Raw genomic sequence first — 19,995 nt, 5'->3', positions numbered from 1 at the left:
AGGCTCCTCTGTCCATGGGATTTCCCAGGAAAGAATACTGGAGTGGGTTGCCATTTGCTTCTCCAGGGCATCTTCCTGAGCCAGGGATCAAACCCACGTTTCTTGCATTTCTTGCACTGGCAGGCAGATTCTTTATCACTGGCACCCTGGGGAGCCCTCTATCATCAGTGCCTAAATAATGTTCAGCACATGATAGGCCCTTAAAACTCACTCGGGATGACTGAAGAGTGAAAAACTATGACTAATCAGTTGTTTCCTGGAGAACAGCTCAGATACACCTCAAATTCTCAAGTAGTTTTACAGAGCACCAAATTCAAGCAAAGAATACAAGATAACACCAAAATGCTCATACAGATAGCCTGATGAGACCAGTGGTGTCTAAACTTAATTCCACATCCACATCTCCCAGAGGTTTAAACATTCCGAATTCCTAGTATCACCTACTGAATTAGTCTCTGGAAGTAAGATTTGAAGACACTCTAAAAAAGCCTCTGGGGAGATGCTCCAAGAGGCTTCTCAGTGTGGGTGAGTGAATATGCCCTGGATGTGAGAAACAGGCCCAGGCCATCTTGGCTGTGTGTTCAGATGTACATGTATTTCTTCTAAGTTGATTAAAGTTGTTTTGGAACTATCAAGTACCTCAAAGAAATGTACTGCACTGAATAATTGTCAATCATGCATAAAAAAGACAGAACTGTTTTTGGTGCAGTGAAGGAAAGGCTTGCAAAAAAAATTGTTTTCCAAATTCCGAGTGTCCTTTCAGTTGTTCATTTTGGTTAAACTGTCAAGAGATCTCCTATTGTTGTTCAGTTGCTCAGTTGTGTCCGACTCTTTGCGACCCCATGGACTGCAGCACACCAGGCTTCCCTGTTGTTCACCAACTCCTGGAGCTTGCTCAAACTCAGAACTCAAGTCTATATTGATGGAAGACCACACACAATTTGCATTCTTGATGGTAGTGGTCCTGTATATAATGAATAGATAACTGAAAACCTGGATGACCCAGAGAAAGAAGAAGGAAGCTTCTTCAATGAGTTTTGAAATCTACATGACAAATTTTAACCTCCTTTGAAAAGGATGTTCAATGCCTTTTTGGAATAAGGCAGTATTTTCCACAGTCAAGCTGCTGCCTGGCCAAATCCACCAACAGGGATGTTATTAAAGAATGTCTTCATTGGACTGTAGGTTTTAGAACACAAAGTAACTGACTCCTTTAGAGTTTAGGTTTAGAACACAAGAGCACTGATAACGGTTGTCAAGACAAGGAACTGTAATTAAGGTGGGGGGAGAACAAGATGGCAGAGGAGTAGGTAGACATGGAGTACATCTCTCTCCACAGATACATCAGGAATACACCTTCGGACACAGAAGTGCATGCAGAACACCTGCTGAGAGCAGAGGAGGAATACCTGACCAGTGGAAAAGAATATATACAGCCATGCAAAACTCAGTAGGATGAAGGAACTAGGGGGAAAAACAGGAGTGTTAGTAGGATTGGACCTGCCCTTGGCGGGTGGAGGAACTGAAGCAGGGGGTCCAATCCCCACATCAGGGCAATTGTCTGAGTCAGAGGAGAAACATTTAAGGTTGAGAGTGAAACAGCTAATCTGTGGCAGCCTAAATGGAATGAAACTCACACAGTCCTTGCTGCAGCCATACATACCCCGGACAGGAACACTGGTCCCCTGGAAGGCACAGTGGCTGGGAGGTGGAGTTTAGGGATTGTGGAGCAATCCCAGTGGTAGGCTGCTGTTGACCACGGAGAGATGGATTGAGGGGAGGTGAGGGAGGAGATCAGGGTAGGAAATGCCGGTGGAGGAAAGCCAGGCAGCCATGGAAGCAAGGGGATAATGCTGAGTCATGCATAGGGGGTGGAACCGTCACCATAGCTTCTCTCCCCACAGGCTAGCACCAACAGCTGAACAATAGAGAGGTTGGCCCATCAATCGCCTGATGCACTGAACTACAGAGCAGGACTCCACCCAGGGTGCCCCTTTAAGTTCCTGACGCTCCGTTCTACAGAGCAGGACCCCAGCCAGGGGGGCCCCCCTCTACATGCCAATGCGCCGAACAACAGAGAAGGACCCCAGGCAAGGGAGCCCTCTAAGCAGCTGAATGGGCAGAGCTACAGAGAGACTGGTCAAAGAGGCCTTCTGATTGCCAGCTACAAGAGGCTCAAAAAAGACTGATAGGGCCATAACTCCTGCAGGGGAGGCAGTCCATGTCCCTGCACACTTGGTGCCCCCAGGGTCCCCACAAGCCACGCTCAACTCTCACTGGGGCAGAGCTGCCACAGGCAAAAATGTCTTGCATCTAAGCCTGCAGGGTCACTTTGGTCATGTCTGACTCTTTGTGACCCTGTAGACTGTGGCCTGCCAGGCTTCTCTGTCAGGGAGGGGGTTCTCCAGGCAAGAATACTGGAGCGTATTGGCCAATACTGGTTGCCATACCCTTCTAGAGCACTATATTTCCTGCTGCCCTAGCTTCCAATCCCCCTGAGTACCTGGTGTTGCCAGAACCTGTGTGACCCAAGCAGCTGTACCATCTCTACACCTGGCCCCCACAGGGGCAAACACATGTCCTCCAGGGCAGCCTCAGGAGCAAAGCCCAGTGGATGACTCACATGTAGAGGTAAAAATAAAACCACAATTGAAACCAAGGGGCAGTGTGGTTAAGGAAGAAGACCCAAAACTTTCCCACCAGCTGTACAAGCTGCAGAATAAATCCACAAGATCAACTAGGCAGACTCTGTGTCCAAGGAATATATAAAAGGCCATTGAGAGCTCCCACAAAAGAAAACACACTAGTTCTGATAGCTGTGGACATTGGAGGCAAGAACACACAGGAGCAGGACCAGATTAGAATCTGAGCTGCCCCCACAGCAGGTCCAGAGACCAGCACAGTGTGGGATGGCGTCCTAGGGAGGTGAGGTGGACTGTGACTCCCAGTGAGGGAAAGGTCTCTGACAGCAGTGACTCAAGAACAACATTTATTATTCTAATTTTTTTACTTGTTCTGTGGATTTTTTTGGATTTTTTTTTCATTTCTTATTTTCCTTTTTTCCCCTTTATGTTGTAGTTGTCAATTTTATTGGCACTAAGAAATCCAATTAAGCTTTTTGAGCTTTTTTTTTTTGTTCTCAGTCATATTTTTCATTTTTGTTATAAACCTCTGCCTCTATGTTGGGCTTTTGCAGTTCTATGAAATTTTCCTTTTTTTTTTTTTAAAGTTTTTAAACCTATTTTTTTCTACACTTATTCTTTGTTTGCTTTTCCTACTATTCTTTTCCCCTTGCAGTTCATCTTTAACATATATAAATCTTCTTTATCTACCTCTATTTAACTTTACATATCTATTCTTTCTTTCTTTTCTTTCTCTCTTTTCCTGTCAACATATTTGTTAGGTTTATTGTCACTGCTTTATACCCCAATTGGCACCTAGCTTTAGTTTTGTTTTCCAGTTTGTGCTTTGGTTAGTTTTGTTATGGTAGATACAATTTTTGGTTTCCTTTGTTTGCTGGGTCAATCTATTGTACTTTATTTTTGTTGGACTGTTTTGATTTTATTTACGAGTGTGTGTGTGTGTGTGTGTGTGTGTGCGTGTGTGTGTGTATGTGTGTATTGTCACACATTTTATTGTTGTTATAAACCTCTGCCTATGTGTTGGGATTTTGCAGTTCTGTGGAGTTTTCCTTTTTTTTTTTTCCTTTTTCTTTCTTCTGGCTTTTTTTCTTTTCTTTTCTTTTTTAATCACTTTAAATTTTAATTTTTTTAAACCTATTAAATTTCTTCTACATTTATTCCTTTGTTTGCCTTTCCTGCTCTTCTTTTTCCCTTGCATTTAATCTTTTATGTATATAAATCTTCTTCATCTACTTCTATTTAACTCTGCATATCTATTCTTTCTTTCCTATCCTCTCCACATATTTGCTAGTTCTCTTTTTATTGCTTTATTTCCCACTTAGCACCATGCTTTAGTTTTGTTTTCCAGTTTGTGCTTTCGTTCTTAACTGGTAAACATAATTTTTTATTTCCTTTGTTTGCTGGGTCAATCTACTGTACTTTATTTTTGTTGGACTATTTTGACTTTGCTCATGGGCGTATATATATATATGTGTGTGTATTCCATTATTTTAATTATGTGCCTGATTTTATAACTGCCATTTGTCTGGGGTTCATCTTTGGTTTCTCGAATTGGATATTTGTTTTAATCTCACTAAATGCCATAACAAACCACTTGTGCAACCTTCTTCCTGACCAGAGATCAAGCACTGAGCATTTGCAGTTGGAGTACTGAATCCAAGACCCTAGACTGCCAGAGAACTAACCCTAGGGAGCATCAAATAGTGAGAACTCACACAAAGGAAACCGCGTGAATACAAGACCCAGCATCACCCAACCACCAGTAGCACCCTGTGCAGGACGCCTCATCTAAACAACAAACAAAACAAAAATACAAACCCAATCATCAGAACACAGGATTACCACCTTACTCAGCCTTGCCCATCAGAGGAAAAACAAACAAATAAACAAAAAATCACCACAAATCTACCCTATATGAAGCTTACACAAACCACTGTATCAACCTTAGGAGGGCAGAAACCAAAAGAAAGAAAGAATTTAACCTTCTTCAAGGAAACAATTCAACTTTCCTTGAAGTCTGGAAAAGGAGACCTCAAACAAAATAAGTTTAAAAAAAATGAAAAGGCAGAGAAATACTACACAAATGAAGGAACAAACTAGAAACACAGAAGTCCAAATAAATGAAGAGGAAATAGGCAAACTACCTGAAAAAGAATTCAGAATAACGATAGTAAAGATGATCAAAAACCTTGAAAACAAAATGGAGAAATGCAAGACTTAATCAACAAAGATCTAGAAGACCTAGAAGAATAAACATAAAGAGAAAAACAACACAATTACTGAAATTAAAAATACTCTAGAAAGAATAAATAGCAGAATATCTGAAGCAGAAGAATGAATCAGTTAGCTGGAAGATAACATGATGGAAATAACTTTTGAAGAGCAGAATAAAGTAAAAAGAATGAAAAGAACTGAGGACAGTCTCAGAGACCTCTGCTGCTGCTGCTAAGTAGCTTCAGTCATGTCCGACTCTGTGTGACCCCAAAGACGGCAGTCTGCCAGGCTCCCCCATCCCTGGGATTCTCCAAGCAAGAACACTGGAGTGGGTTTCCATTTCCTTCTCCAATGCATGAAACTGAAAAGTTAAAGTGAAGTCACTCAGTCGTGTCTGACTCTTTGCGACCCCATGGACTGTAGCCCATCAGGCTCCTCTGTCCATGGGATTTTCCAGGCAAGAGTACTGGAGTGGGTTGCCATTACCTTCTCCCAGAGACCTCTGGGACCATATCAAATGTACCAACATTAGAATTATAGGGGTCCCAGAAGAAGAAGAGAAAAAGAAAGGGTATGAGAAAATTTTTGAAGAGATTATAGTTGAAAATTTCCCCAACATGGAAAAGGAAATAGTCAAATCAAGTCCAAGAGGCGAAAAGAGTCCCATAAGGATAAACCCAAGGAGAAACACACCAAGACACATACTAATCAAACTACTACTACTACTACTAAGTCGCTTCAGTTGTGTCGGACTCTGTGCAACCCAATGGACTGCGGCCCACCAGGCTTCTCTGTCCAGGGGATTCTCCAGGCGAGAACACTGGAGTGGGTTGCCATTTCCTTCTCCAAATATGCTATGTAGGTTGGTCACAACTAATCAAACTAACAAATACTAAACACAAAGAAAGAATATTAAAAGCAGCAAGGGAGAAGCAACAAGTAACATACAAGGGAAACCCCATATGCTTAACAGCTGATCTTTCAGCAGAAACTCTGCAGGCCAGAAGGGAATGGCAGGATATATTTAAAGTATTGAAAGGGAAAAGTCTACAGCCAAGATTACTGTCCCCAGCAAGGATCTCATTCAAAATTGATGCAGAAAATAAAAAGCTTTTCAGACAAGCAAAAGTTAAGAGAATTCAGAACCGCCAAACCAGCTTTACAACAAATGTTAAAGGGACTTATATAGTCAAGAAACACAAAAGAAAAAAGATCTACAAAATCAACCCCAAACAATTAAGAAAATGGCAATAGGAAAAAGTATATGAATAATTACTTTAAATGTAAATGGACTATATGCTCCAACCAAAAGACACAGACTGGCTGAATGGATACAAAAACAAGGCCCATATATATGCTGTTTACAAGAAACCCACTTCAGACCTAAACACACATATAGACAAAAAGAGGATGGAAAAACATATTCCCTGCAAATGGGAAGCAAAAGAAAGCTGGAGTAGCAATCCTCATATCAGACAAAATAGACCTTAAAATAAAGAAGATTACAAGAGACAAGGAAGGACACTACAAAATGATCAAGGGATCAATCCAAGAGGAAGATGTAACAACTGTAAATATCTATGCACCTCAATACATAATAGGAGCACCTCAATACATAAGACAAACATTAACAGACATAATAGGAGAAACTGACAGTAACACAATAATAGTAGGAGACATTAACACCCCACTCACACCAGTGGACAGATCATCAAAACAAAATTAATTAGGAAACACAAGTCTTAAATGATACATTAGATGAGATGGATCTCATTGATATCTTCAGTTCCATCCAATGCAGAATACACCTTCTTCTCAAGTGCACATGGAACATTCTCCAGGATAGACCACATCTTGGGTCACAGATCAAACCTCAGTAAATTTAAGAAAACTGAAATACTATCAAGCATATTCTCCAACCACAATGCTATGAGACTTGATATCAATTATAAGAAAAAAACTGTAAGAAACACAAGCATATAGAGATTAAGCAATGCATTTCTAAATAACCAAGAGGTTACCGAAGAAATCAAAAGGAAAATCAAAAAGTTTCTAGAAACAAATGACAATGAAAACATGACAACTCAAAACCTATGGCATGCAGCAAAAGCAGTTTTAAGAGGGAAGTTTATAGCAATACAATCCTACCTCAAGAAACAAGAAAAACGTTGAATGGACAAAATAACTTTACACCTAAAACAACTGGAAAAAGAAGAAGGAAAAAAAAAACCCTGAAAGTTAGTAGAAGGAAAGAAATCATAAAGATCTGAGCAGACATAAATGAAAAAGAAATGAAAGAAACAATAGTAAAGATTAATAAAACTAAAAGCTTATTTTTTGAGAAGATAAAATTGACAAACCTTTAGCCAGACTCATCAAGAAAAAAAGAAAGAAGAATCAAATCAACAAAGTTAGAAATGAAAAAGGAGAGGTTATAACAGACAATGCAGAAATACAAAGGATTATAAGAGACTATGATGAACAACTATATGACAATAAAATGGATAACCTGGAAGAAATGGACAGATTCTCAGAAAAGTTCAATCTTCTAAGACTGAACCAGGAAGAAATAGAAATTATGAACAACCCAATTACAAGCACTGAAATTGAAGATGTGCTCAAATATCTCCTAAAAAACAAAAGCCCAGGACCAGATAGCTTCACAGGAGAATTCTATCAAACATTCAGAGAAGAGCTAATGACTATCCTTCTAAAACTCTTTCAAAAATTGAAGAGTACAGAACACTTCCAAACTCATTCTATGAGGCCACCATCACCCTGATACCAAAACCAGACAAAGACAACACACAAAAAAAGAAAACTACAGGCCTATTGCGTTCACTGATGAACGCAGATGTAAAAATTCTCAACAAAATTTTAGCAAACAGAATTCAGCAACACATCAAAAATCTCATACACCATGTTCAAATTTGGTTTATTCCAGGGATGCAAGGATTCTTCAATATACACAAATCAATGTGATAAAGCATATTAACAAATTGAAAGATAAAAACCATATGATAATCTCAATAGATGCCAAAAAAGCCTTTGACAAAATTCAGGACCCATTTATAACTAAAACTCTTCAAAAAATGGGCATAGAAGGGACCTACCTCAACATAGTAACATATGATAAGCCCACAGCAAACATTATTCTCAATGGTGAAAAACTGAAAGCATTGCCCCTAAGATTAGAACAAGACAAGGGTGTCCACTTTCACCACTGCTATACAACGGTTTGGAAATCCTAGCTACAGTAATTAGAAGATAAAGAAATAAAAGTAATCCAGATCAGAAAAGAAGTAAAGCTCTCACTATTTGCAGATGACATAATACTGTATATAGAAAACCCTAAAGATAGTATCAGAAATTACTAGAGCTAATCAGTGAATTTAGCAAAGTTGCAGGATACAAAATCAATACACAGAAATCACTTACATTTCTATATACTAACAATGAAAAATCAGAAGGAAAAATTAAGGAATCAACCCCATTCACCATTGCAACAAAAAGAATTAAATATTTATGAATAAATTTACCTAAGACAAAAGAACTGTATACAGAAAATTATAAGACATTGTTGAAAGAAATCAAAGATGACATAAACAGATGGAGAGATATTCCATGTTCCTGGGTAGGAAGAATCAATATTGTGAAAATGACTATACTACCAAATGCAGTCTACAGATTCAGTGCAATCTCTTTCAGATTACCAACGGCATTTTTCACTGAACTAGAACAAAATATTTCACAATTCATATGGAAATACAAAAGCCTGAACAGCCAAAGCCATCCTGAGAAAGAAGAATGGAGCTGGAGGAATCTTCCTTCCTGACTTCAGATTATACTAAAAAGCTACAGTCATCAAGACAGTATGGTACTGGCATAAAAACAGAAATATAGACCAGTGGAACAAGATAGAAAGCCCAGAAATAAACCCGTACACCTATGGGTACCTTATTTTTGACAAAGGAGGTAAGAATAAAAAATGGGGCAAAGATAGCCTGTTCAATAAATGGGGCTGGGCAAACTGGACAGCTACATGTAAAACAATGAAATTAGAACAATTCCTTACACCATACACAAAGATAAACTCAAAATGGATTAAAGACCTAAATGGAAGAGCAGAAACTATAAAACTCTTAGAGGAAAACATAGGCTTGATAACATAAATCAAAGGGAGATCCTCTTTGACCCACCTCTTAGAGTAATGGAAATAAAAAGAAAAGTAAACAAGTGGGAAATGATTAAACTTAAAAGCTTTTGCACAGCAAAGGAAACTCGAAGCAAGGTGAAAAGACAGCCCTCAAAATGGGAGAAAATAATAACAAACGAAACAACCAACAAAGGATTAATTTCCAAAATATACAAGCGGCTCATACAACTCAATACCAGAAAAGCAAACAACCCAATCAAAAAGTGGGGAAAAGACCTAAACAGACATTTCTCCAAAGAAGACATACAGATGGTTAACAAACAGATGAAAAAATGCTCAACACTGCTCATTATTAGAGAAATGCAAATCAAAACTACAATGAGATATCACCTTACCCCAGTCAGAATGACCATCATTAAAAAGTCTACAAACAATAAATGCTGGAGAGGGTGTGCACTGTTGGTGGGAATGTAAACTGATTCAGCCCCTATGGAAGATGGTATGGAGACTCCTTAAAAAACTAGGGATAAAACCACCATATGACCCAGCAATCCCACTCCTAGGCATATACCCTGAGGAAACCAAAATTGAAAGAGACACATGTATCCCATTGTTCATTGCAACACTATTTACAAAAGCTGGAACATGGAAGCAACCTAGATGTCCATCAACCAATGAATGGATAAAGAAGTTGTGGTACATATACACAATGGAATATTACTCAGCCATAAAAAGGAATGCATTTGGATCAGTTCTAATGAGGTGGATGAACCTAGAACCTATTATACAGAGTCGGAAAGAAAAAGATAAATATTGTGTTATAATGTGTATATACAGAATCTAGAAAAATGGTACTGAAGAATTTATTTACAGGCCAGCAGTGGAGAAACAGACATAGAGAATAGACTTACGGACATGGGGAGAGGGGAGGAGAGGGTGAGATGTATGCAAAGAGTAACATGGAAACTTAAATTACCATATGTAAAATAGATAGCCAACAGGAATTTTCTGTATGGCTCATGAAACTCAGACAGGGGTCTGTATCAACCTAGAGGAGTGGAGTGGGGAGGGAGATGGGAGGAAGGTTGAAAAGGGAGGAGACATATGTATACCTATGGCTGAATCATGTTGAGGTTTGACAGAAAACAGCAAAATTCTGTAAAGCAATTATCCTTCAATAAAAAATAAATTAAAAAAAACCTTTGGATACTACATTAATTTCTTATAACTATTTGTCTAAAACAGTGCTTGAAACTGTTAACAGTGGATATGTGGGAAGAGAAAGTTTTATTTTCCTAATATACTCTTACATACTATTGGAATTATTTTTACCATATGAATTTCTTGCTTTTATTAAGAAAAACTGGGGGCTATATGTTTTTCTCCAAATCTATCTTCACATGTGCTTAACTGTGGCCACATGGAACAGAATTACTATTGCAGCTGCTCACTATTTAATGAACCAGCACAGTCCATCCATTACTGGCTTTTCCATCCTTAGCTTTGTTTGCAATCTGTCCCTCCCCCTTGCCTGGGCCTCAGTTTGGACAATCTACCTGCCTATCGTCTGGCACTTCTCTGTGTCCGATTCTGGCCCTTTAACTCCTCACACTAACGCCTATTGTGAGTCAACAGTGGATCAACTGCAGTTCCCCATTCAGGTCCTAGAATCACAGCTCTCCAAGGCCTGCCTGTTTGACATGTATGTGACTAAGATCATCCAGCTAATTCCTGCTGATAAAGACTTTGGATTACAATTTGGCTCCCCAAATAGAGTTTTTCTATGGGAAAAAGACTATCAGCTTATTATTTGAACTCTTAATGAGAGGAATGTGAATACTCTGACTCATATGTCTGACTCAGGAGTCTGGTTAATATGAGTCTGTCTTCAGGTGAATGATCCACTTTTACTTTCAAATATTAAAATTGAAAACAAGACCATGGGATGAGGCTAAATTACTGAGGTAAATATCTTCTTTTTAGATTTCTCTTCAGCCACCTAGCCTCTCCAGCAGTATCCTTATCTCACTGCTCACCTTCATTCTATAATAGCACTAAGAATTTTAAGGAGGGGATTCTACCATATTTCATTAAAATAAAATATGGCCATTCTGTGAAAAGACAGGTAGCGTTTTGTGGATGTGATCTATTAGACTCAATAAGATACCAAAGTTCTTAATAGGAAAACAAGTAAAATGCGCAATTCACCAATGGAATTTTGATACAGATTTTCCCAGCATTCTCCTTCATTATCGGAAGTTACCACCAGAAATATCAGAGAGATGGCTGCTGTGGTAGAATAGAAGGAAATGTGGCGATCACCCACTCACATGGGGTGAAAGGCTTTCAGCTTTCAGATTATCATTCTGCTCCTGAAAAGGGAAATTCTTTCATCTACCTTCATTTTCAGAGAATCAGCTTCAACCCGATAATAGGAGCCGGAGGGGCAATGCTGGGCAGCAAAAAGATTTACTACTTCAGAAAATCTGAGTAATGAGGAAGGAAGATCCCTGGTGCTACACAGACCAGGCCAGGGCAGTTGTTATTCTCAGGATTTAATGTTCAGTGACTTTCCCCCTTGATCTGCCTCCTAAACTGATACATTCTGGGGTTAATCATTGTTTATGTTGCCTTTAGGGAACACTGGAAGAGGAGCAGTTTCTAGTGAACTGGTGGTTTGATCCCTGGATGGGGAAGATCCCCTGGAGGAGGGCATGGCAACCCACTCCAGTATTCTTGCCTGGAGGATCCCAAGGAGAGAGGAGCCTGGCAGGCTACAGTCCATAGGGTTGCAGAGTCAGACAGGACTGAAGCGACTGAGCAGGTCCACACACACGCATGCAAGATCCTTATAAGATCTTTATCTTAGAAAAAGAAAAAAAGCAGGGCTAGGGACGAGTAACAGACACAGGGAGAGAAAAAGAGAGACTGCCTCTAGAGAAAAATTATTCCTTGAGAAGATAAGGTAAAATAAGTAATTTAGAACAATTACCTAAGCAGGTTACTTCCCTAGGAGTAGACTTTTTATCTCAACCACCTAGAAAGCTTTTTCCAAAATACATGGGTCTTTATATCTTCCTACAGTTTCTGACTCAAGGGATCTGGGGTTGGTCTTGAAGACCTATGGATTTACAAAGATTTTTCCTGGTGACTCCTCTAGTCATTTGAGGCTGAAAACCACTCTTTTTGTGATGAATGCCCTCATATATGACATGTCAGTGTCCCTAGCTACAATCTGCTTTTTGCTCTGAACTTTTAAAACTTTAGATTACTTTTCACTTTCTCCTCCTACATTCATGGCAAAGAGGTTCAAATTCTATCAGGTTACTCCTGGTTTAATTAGATTCTCTGGCTCAAAACACCATGATCCTAAATAAATAAATAAATAAGGAAAGAAAGACGGAAAGAAATTTAAGTATGAATCATCACTAAGTCTGCAAAACTGCAGCCGCAGTGCCACCTGCTGTACGTTATGAAACACTGAGTGAGTTAAATCCTTGGGAAAACCTGCAGCGTTCCTTGAGACCCAAAGAAGGGACTTGCAACAACAAAGGAGATGAAAACTCAGGGTGACAGCAATAAAACAGGATGTGAGTGAGGAAAACCTATCGCAGGTGAGCATACGAGATTTCACCTGTTGAAAAAGAAATGCGAAGGAGACTGGCATAAAGAAAGGATTCTCTAGGGGAATTACAATAATTAAATCCAACCACTTCCTACTCCGTAATTTTGTCTTGCTAGATATTTGGTTTTACTAAGCCTCCACTTTTAATAAACTCTACAGCTGTTGGCTTCTTCAAAATCTACCTGCACAAGCATTTCTAAGAGGCAGATTAAAAGGGGTTTTCAGATCTAAAGAGTTTCCCTCATACCTCAGCTAGTAAAGAATCCACCTGTAACGCAGGAGACCCTGGTGTGATTCCTGGGTTGGAAAGATCCCCTAGCGAAGGGAATGGCCCTGGAGAAAGGAAGGGCAACTCACTCCAATATTCTTGCCTGGAGAAGTCCATGGACAACTGAGCCTGGCAGGTTACAATCCATGGGGTTGCAAACAGTCAGACACAACTGAGCGACTTTCACTTTTTAGATCTAAAACTGAAAGGTTACTCTAGATAATGTGGCCTCTGACACCACAGTTATTAAGACCAATCAGCTGGATTTGAATGTGTGTGAAACTACTCAGACTCTTGTCTGGTTCAACTGATTGACAGCAGTAGGTAGTTACAAGACAGGTAGGAACTGAGGTATGGTTTGTATCTTGGAACTGAGTTTTCTTCTGTAAGAAAGAAACACCTAAGATGAAAACTATGATGCCTCCAACCTCGCCTCAGTCCAAGGCAAGGTACATTTACTCTTCTGTATAGAGACAGAAATACCTACAACAGAGTTGGTCAGAGGTAGTCTATATGGACAGAGATTGTTCAAAATGAACAAAATCCTGGCTGTAGCTCAGTTCCAAGCCCATAGTTGAAAAGATCAACAAGCCTATTTCCTCATCTGCAGGTGAGGCAAACTCCTCTACCTTCTTTATACCTATGTCATGTCACTGGGTAAAATCAGTCAGATAAAGGCAGTGGTCTTCCTAACCCACCTCTTGTTCAAATAATGCATGGATTCTTCTCATAATAAGTCCATTGATAAAATTTACAAAAGCAATGGAAATTCATTCTGAGAGCAAAATTCAAAATGTAGTCATCTAAGGATACCATTAGCACAACTTAATTAGGGTCAAATATGACCCATGATGTGACAAGGAGGGTCCAGGATATTTGGCAGCAGGGGTGGGAGGTGGTCTTGCTGTGGTGGGAGAGGGGAATCTAAGTCATATATTGTTCCCACTCTGTGACAGGCCACTGCATATCCCCGTCTGAAACCATTCCTCCTTTCCATCAATCTTGAGGGGTTCACTGAGCATCACACCCGCTGGGACTGAATGACTCCAGAAAAACTTTATGACCCGAGGCTTGTGAATTTTGAGATTTAGAACCATTGTGGTGTTTCTCTTGGAATATTAATGAATCTCCCCTGGGTCAGTGTAGGCACAAATGCCTGCCCTTGATACTTATCCTCTGTGTCTTGTTGCCTCCATCAGTCCTCTGCTCCCCTGCCTGCCTCTGGCCAGCCGCTACCCCAAGTCTTCAGGGTCATGGGATACAGACAATGTGGTTTTAAAGGCAGCCCACAGAAGAGGAGTTGAAGGATGTCTAAAGTACTTTCCTCCCTGGGCCTGGAATGGCAGGGTAGGGATGTGGAGAAGCAGAAAGGAGGTGTTAGCAACTCTGGTGAAGGTTATTACTAGTGACCAGGCAGTCTGCCAGCGTATAAGTTTTCTCTCTCCTTTATCTGTGTCCCTAATTCCTTTAAGAACCCTTGTTAACAGTTTCTTATGTATCCTTCCAGAAAAATCATATACATAGTCCGACATATCTAATATATACATTTTTGTGAGTGTGTGATGTTGTATGTTAGGATTCTATCACAATACTGTTCAGGATCTTGCTTTTTTTCCCCACTTAAGTATAATTTGTATGTCTTTGCATATTAGCATATTCAAACTTATCTATTATTTGAAAAAGCTACATACTTTTCCATTATATGGATCTACCATGTTTAATTAGGACCCTATAGATTATAATTTATATTATTTTCAATTTGTGATAGCAACTAATATCCTTGAATATACAGACATATTTATGAATGAATTTAGATCAGTTAATAGCAGTGGGACACGAGTATAAGTCAAAGATTAATGCACTTAAAAATCTGATAGTCATTATAAAATTTCTCTAAAATTGTTAATTTAACTTCCTACTACTGCTCATGAAGATGCCACTTTGTCAATCAACTCAATAACTCTAGGTATTAACAGTCTTCAGGAGGCAACTGATTGTTTTGATTTGCATTCTTAAACTTTTGATAGAGCTGAGCATCTTTCCATATTTACAACCCCAAATTATTTTACAGTGAAGTATCTAGTCATATAGTTTGCTTGTTTTTCTTCTTCTGGATGTGATTAAGACTTTATAAATTACGGAAACTGGCTCTTTGTTACAGCATTGTGTTTTTCTTAGCTTGTCATCTGCCTTTGAAAAGAAACTTTAAGGAAAATCTTAAAGTAATTTTCTGTGCTTGCATGAGTCCTAGGTTTTATGTCATACAAACCCCTTTCCCCATTAAAAAATTGTTATTATTTCAAAAGTCAAATCCTGTTTTAACTTTCATTCATTTTTTCTTTCTTTTGCACTGAAGTTTATCTATTGATATTTCATTTGGGATTTATTTTGATGTAAAGAATTTAGCTGTCATTAATTTTTATCAATTTTCCCCCCATAGCATGTCCATAGTACTTACTTCTACCACTTATTGAATTATTTTTCATTTTATAATTTCTAAAGCCACTTTTATCATTCTTTTAATTTCCATGTGTATCTAAATCTATTTCTAGACTATTCCATCGTTCTGTCATTCTCTAGTAAGAAAATTGTCTTCATATGCTAGTAAAGTAATGCTTAAAATTCTCCAAGCCAGACTTCAGCAATACGTGAACTGTGAACTTCCAGATGTTCGAGCTGGTTTTACAAAAGGCAGAGGAACCAGAGATCAAATTGCCAACATCCGCTGGATCATGGAAAAAGCAAGAGTTCCAGAAAAACATCTATTTCTGCTTTATTGACTATGCCAAAGCCTTTGACTGTGTGGATCACAATAAACTGTGGAAAATTCTGAAAGAGATGGGAATACCAGACCACCTGACCTGCCTCTGGAGAAACTGTATGCAGGTCAGGAAGCAACAGAACTGGATATGGAACAACAGACTGGTTCCAAATAGGAAAAGGAGTACGTCAAGGCTGTATATTGTCACTCTGCTTATTTAACTTCTATGCAGAGTACATCATGAGAAACACTGGGCTGGATGAAGCACAAGCTGGAATCAAGACTGCTGGGAGAAATATCAATCACCTCAGATATGCAGATTACACCGCCCTTATGGCAGAAAGTGAAGAAGAACTGAAGAGCCTTTTGATGAAAATGAAAGAGGAGAGTGAAAAAGTTGGCTTAAAACTCAACATTCAGAAAACTAAGATCATGGCATCTGGTCCCATCACTTCATGGGAAAGAGATGGGGAAAGAGTAGAAACAATGGCTGACTTTATTTTGGGGGGCTCCAAAATCACTGCAGATGGTGATTGCAGCTATGAAATTAAAAGACGCTTACTCCTTGGAAGGAAAGTTATGACCAACCTAGACAGCATAGTAAAAAGCAGAGACATTACTTTGCCAACAAAGGTCCATCTAGTCAAGGCTATGGTTTTTCCAATGCTCATGTATGGATGTGAGAGTTGGACTATAAAGAAAGCTGCGCGCCAAAGAATTGATGCTTTTGAACTGTGGTGTTGGAGAAGACTCTTGAGAGTCCCTTGGACTGCAAGGAGATCCAACCAGTCCATCCCAAAGATCAGTCCTGGGTGTTCACTGGAAGGACTGATGTTGAAGCTGAAACTCCAATACTTTGGCCACCTGATGCGAAGAGCTGACTCATTTGAAAAGACCCTGATCCTGGGAAAGATTGAAGGTGGGAGGAGAAGGGGACGACAGAGGATGAGGTGGCTGGATGGCATCACTGACTTGATGGACATGGGTTTGGGTGGACTCTGGGAGTTGGTGATGGACAGGGAGGCCTGGCGAGCTGACGTTCATGGGTCACAAAGAGTCAGACACGACTGAGTGACTGAACTGAACTGACTGAACTAGTCTTTTATAATGTTAGTAGTTCTTTCTCATTATTCCTTTGAGATGTTTATTTTTTCCTAGAGTAATTTTAGCATCATTATATCTGTCTCTTTAACTTATACCAACCTCAGTGGTATAGGTGTCTCAATTTGGAGCTCATTTAAGGATTCATCTATTTCCAGGTAAAGGTTAATATTTTGTCTAATTTTTACTTCCTAGTCTAGGGTCCCATGTATGTTAATTTCTGATTTGCCAGTATCCAAGATGCAGGTTACAGAAGAGTGACAAAATAATATAAAAGCTTTAACATCTGTTGATTTTAAAGTCAAGAGCAAGAATAATTTAAGCCAGGATACTCAATATAAAAAGTATTTTTGGACATCAGTAATTTCAGCTATCATTAAGGTGAACAAATACCTAAGCCTTCAACATGTTCTACAAGGAAAAAACTTCACCTGCTGTCCTAGAATATATGAACAACAGGTTAAAGGGTTTATATTAATTCTTCCAGTTCTAAGGACTTTACTTGATATTCTATTAATTATCAGGCTGATGCAGCAGATGTGCAAAACCAGCAGAAACGCTTCATGTTCCGCAAAACATGAAAATCTTTAAAAAGCCACACAGCTTTTTGCTGTATACACCACTTTATATTATGCACTCTTAAAGAATGAGTATACAATTCCTTGAATTGAGTAAGCAGGAGAATTTTTTCATTCATATGAGATCAGAGTGTGAACTTACCGTTAGCATGTCATCACACTTCATGTCTGGTGTATCACCATCTTCACTTTTATTGTAGAATTTTCGGAAAAAATTGAATGCCACGACAGTATATAGGTATACAACAACAGCCAATAAGCCAACAGTTAATACAAGCTGGAAAGCAATGTGACAGTGAAAATACATTAGAAATACAAATCAGTGGATTAACTGACTAAAAGCTAATGGAATCCACACCTTATAATCATCCTTTACTTATACACTCAGTGGGGAAATCTATTTTCATGGTCTGTTTATTTTATCAAGTTGTCAGATTACTTTATGTAAAACTTGACTACTTGATTGACTAATAAATGCTTACTATCACTGGAATATGAATAATTGCTGATTTAATTTCCTATCCAAATTCAATTTGGATAATTATTAAAAATTATTTTAATAAAATTTAATTATTTAAAATGATTAATAATTAATAAGCAGCTTCATTTTTCTATTATCTAAATATTTGGTGGTAGATACAATACTAAATACTTTCTTTTCATAAGGTCTATTCCCTTTAAATAATTTACATTCCTAATAAAAACTATCTCATTTTTGTTATGATAGTAAGAGGGGTTGTAAATCATGTTTTCCTTCAATAACATCCTAAATTAAAATAGGAATTTCTTTAAAAAAAAATTAAAAAAAAAAATAAAATAGGAATTTCTTCTAACACCTGGAAGTGCATAACTGTTAATAGTATGTAATATAAATATTTAAAAAAATAAAACTAAGAAGTCTGGGTTTGTTACTCTAAAGCAGTGATCAAAGGGAAAGACTCCTTTAATTATATATTTACTTTTTTGGCTGTGCCACATAGCATATAGAATCTTAGTTTCCCCACCAGGGATTGAACCCACGCCCTCTGCACTGGAAGATCAGAGTCTTAACCACTGGACTGCCAAGTAAGTACTGGGAAAAACACTTTAAAATAGTGTTAGTTATTTGGTATTAAAGGCTAATTTTCTCGTTGTATAAATAAAATTCACAGTTTGAAAGGTCTTCTTAAAGCTGTATGTAATTTTTAATTCCAAACTATACACTATATATATATGCATGTATATATAAACACATTTTATAGAATATGTATATATTGAATATACACATAATTTGTATATGAATATTTTGGGGGCTACCCTGGGGGCTCAGATGGTAAAGAAACTGCCTGTATTGTGGGAGACCCAGATTCAATCCCTGGTTTGGGAAGATCCCCTGGAAAAGGGAAAGGCTACTCACTCCAGTATTCTTGCATAGAGAATTCCATAGAGAGAGGAGCCTGCGGGGGTTGCAAAGAGTCGGACACGACTGAGCAACTAACACTTTCACTTTCATGTATATTTTTTAAATGTGCTTTCCACCAAGCTGGTGAAAATACTTTTCTGGTTCCATCACAGAAATTCTAAACACACTAAAATACATTATTTTTTATGTCAACTTCCTCTGATTACAACATACCCCTTATGTTGTGGTGGCATATATTAAGTCTTTGAAAAATCACTTTATAATTATCTGGAAAAAAACATGTCTTAATAGAGGGCTTAATTCACTCCTACCAATTAAGTACAAAGCCACTGTAAATTTTACATGTTTACTATAAGACCAAGCTCTCTCTATCTCTGCAAATGGAAATCTGATACCTCAAAAAGAGAGGGAATAGAATTTAGAAACAAGCAAAAGTTTAGCAATTGAGAATAGTGCTAGATTTTTTTGTGTGAAAACACTCCACAAATTCAGCATCTCCAATTCTTTGAATATGCTTGGAGCTCAAAAGTAATCTACTAACTTTTCGAATAAGCTTAGTATAGTTTTTGTCACTGGATTTATGCCGTGCCAAACATACCATACTCATATTCAGAAACTAGAGTGACATATATAAGAACAGTATGCTGAAATTTAGAAAACTGAAGGTCATGATAATGTGAATTTAACTGTGGACATAGTTCAAGGTTTTAGGAAGGGCACCAATTTTAAAATATGCTGGATTATAAAATTCTGGAAAAAGAAGGACTCTTTTATTCCAAGTAAATAACATATGTTACCTTGGTAACACATATGTTTCCATGTGTTACCTCTCAGTGGACACTTGATAAATACAGAATGAATTGATAAGTTTATTAATAATGAAAGTTTTAACAAGACAAGTGTGTTGCATTAGAACATAAGCTGATTATCTGAAATTAAGCCAACTTTCCTCTAAGTAAGCATGACCTTGTCAAGTGTGAAACATTATTATTCATTTTGCCCAATATAAAAGTGGAGAAAAGAGCCCAAGAAGATCTGGTTTAAAATACTGTATTAAATTACAGATGCAGCATCTGTTTTATTACTAATGCAACTAGTGTGTTAGGATATTGCAGCATACTTTGGTTTCCTCACAGTATCAAATACAGCAGATATCATATTAGGAACAAAACAGTAACTGTTTTCCTGAGAATTTACTGTGCCAGGGCCTGTGCTAAGACCTCCACGTTTATGTTTTTATTTTAAATT

The 19,995-nt window shown here is 38.2% G+C and overlaps 1 protein-coding gene across 7 annotated transcripts in view; it reads right to left on the bottom strand.

Annotated features, from left to right (window-relative positions):
- Positions 1-19,995, bottom strand: part of RYR2 (ryanodine receptor 2) — an 830,734-nt gene that overhangs the window by 18,741 nt on the left and 791,998 nt on the right. For all 7 annotated transcript variants that reach the window (XM_061404941.1, XM_061404935.1, XM_061404936.1 and 4 more), the window contains one exon: positions 17,488-17,622. In XM_061404941.1, coding sequence (XP_061260925.1) covers positions 17,488-17,622 — 135 coding nt within the window. The remainder of the gene's footprint in view (positions 1-17,487; positions 17,623-19,995) is intronic.

The sequence above is a fragment of the Bos javanicus genome, chromosome 28 (assembly GCF_032452875.1).
Source record: "Bos javanicus breed banteng chromosome 28, ARS-OSU_banteng_1.0, whole genome shotgun sequence".
Taxonomy (NCBI): Eukaryota; Metazoa; Chordata; class Mammalia; order Artiodactyla; family Bovidae; genus Bos; species Bos javanicus.
Note: the sequence above shows the minus strand (reverse complement) of the source record. Positions and strands in the feature narration are given on the sequence as shown.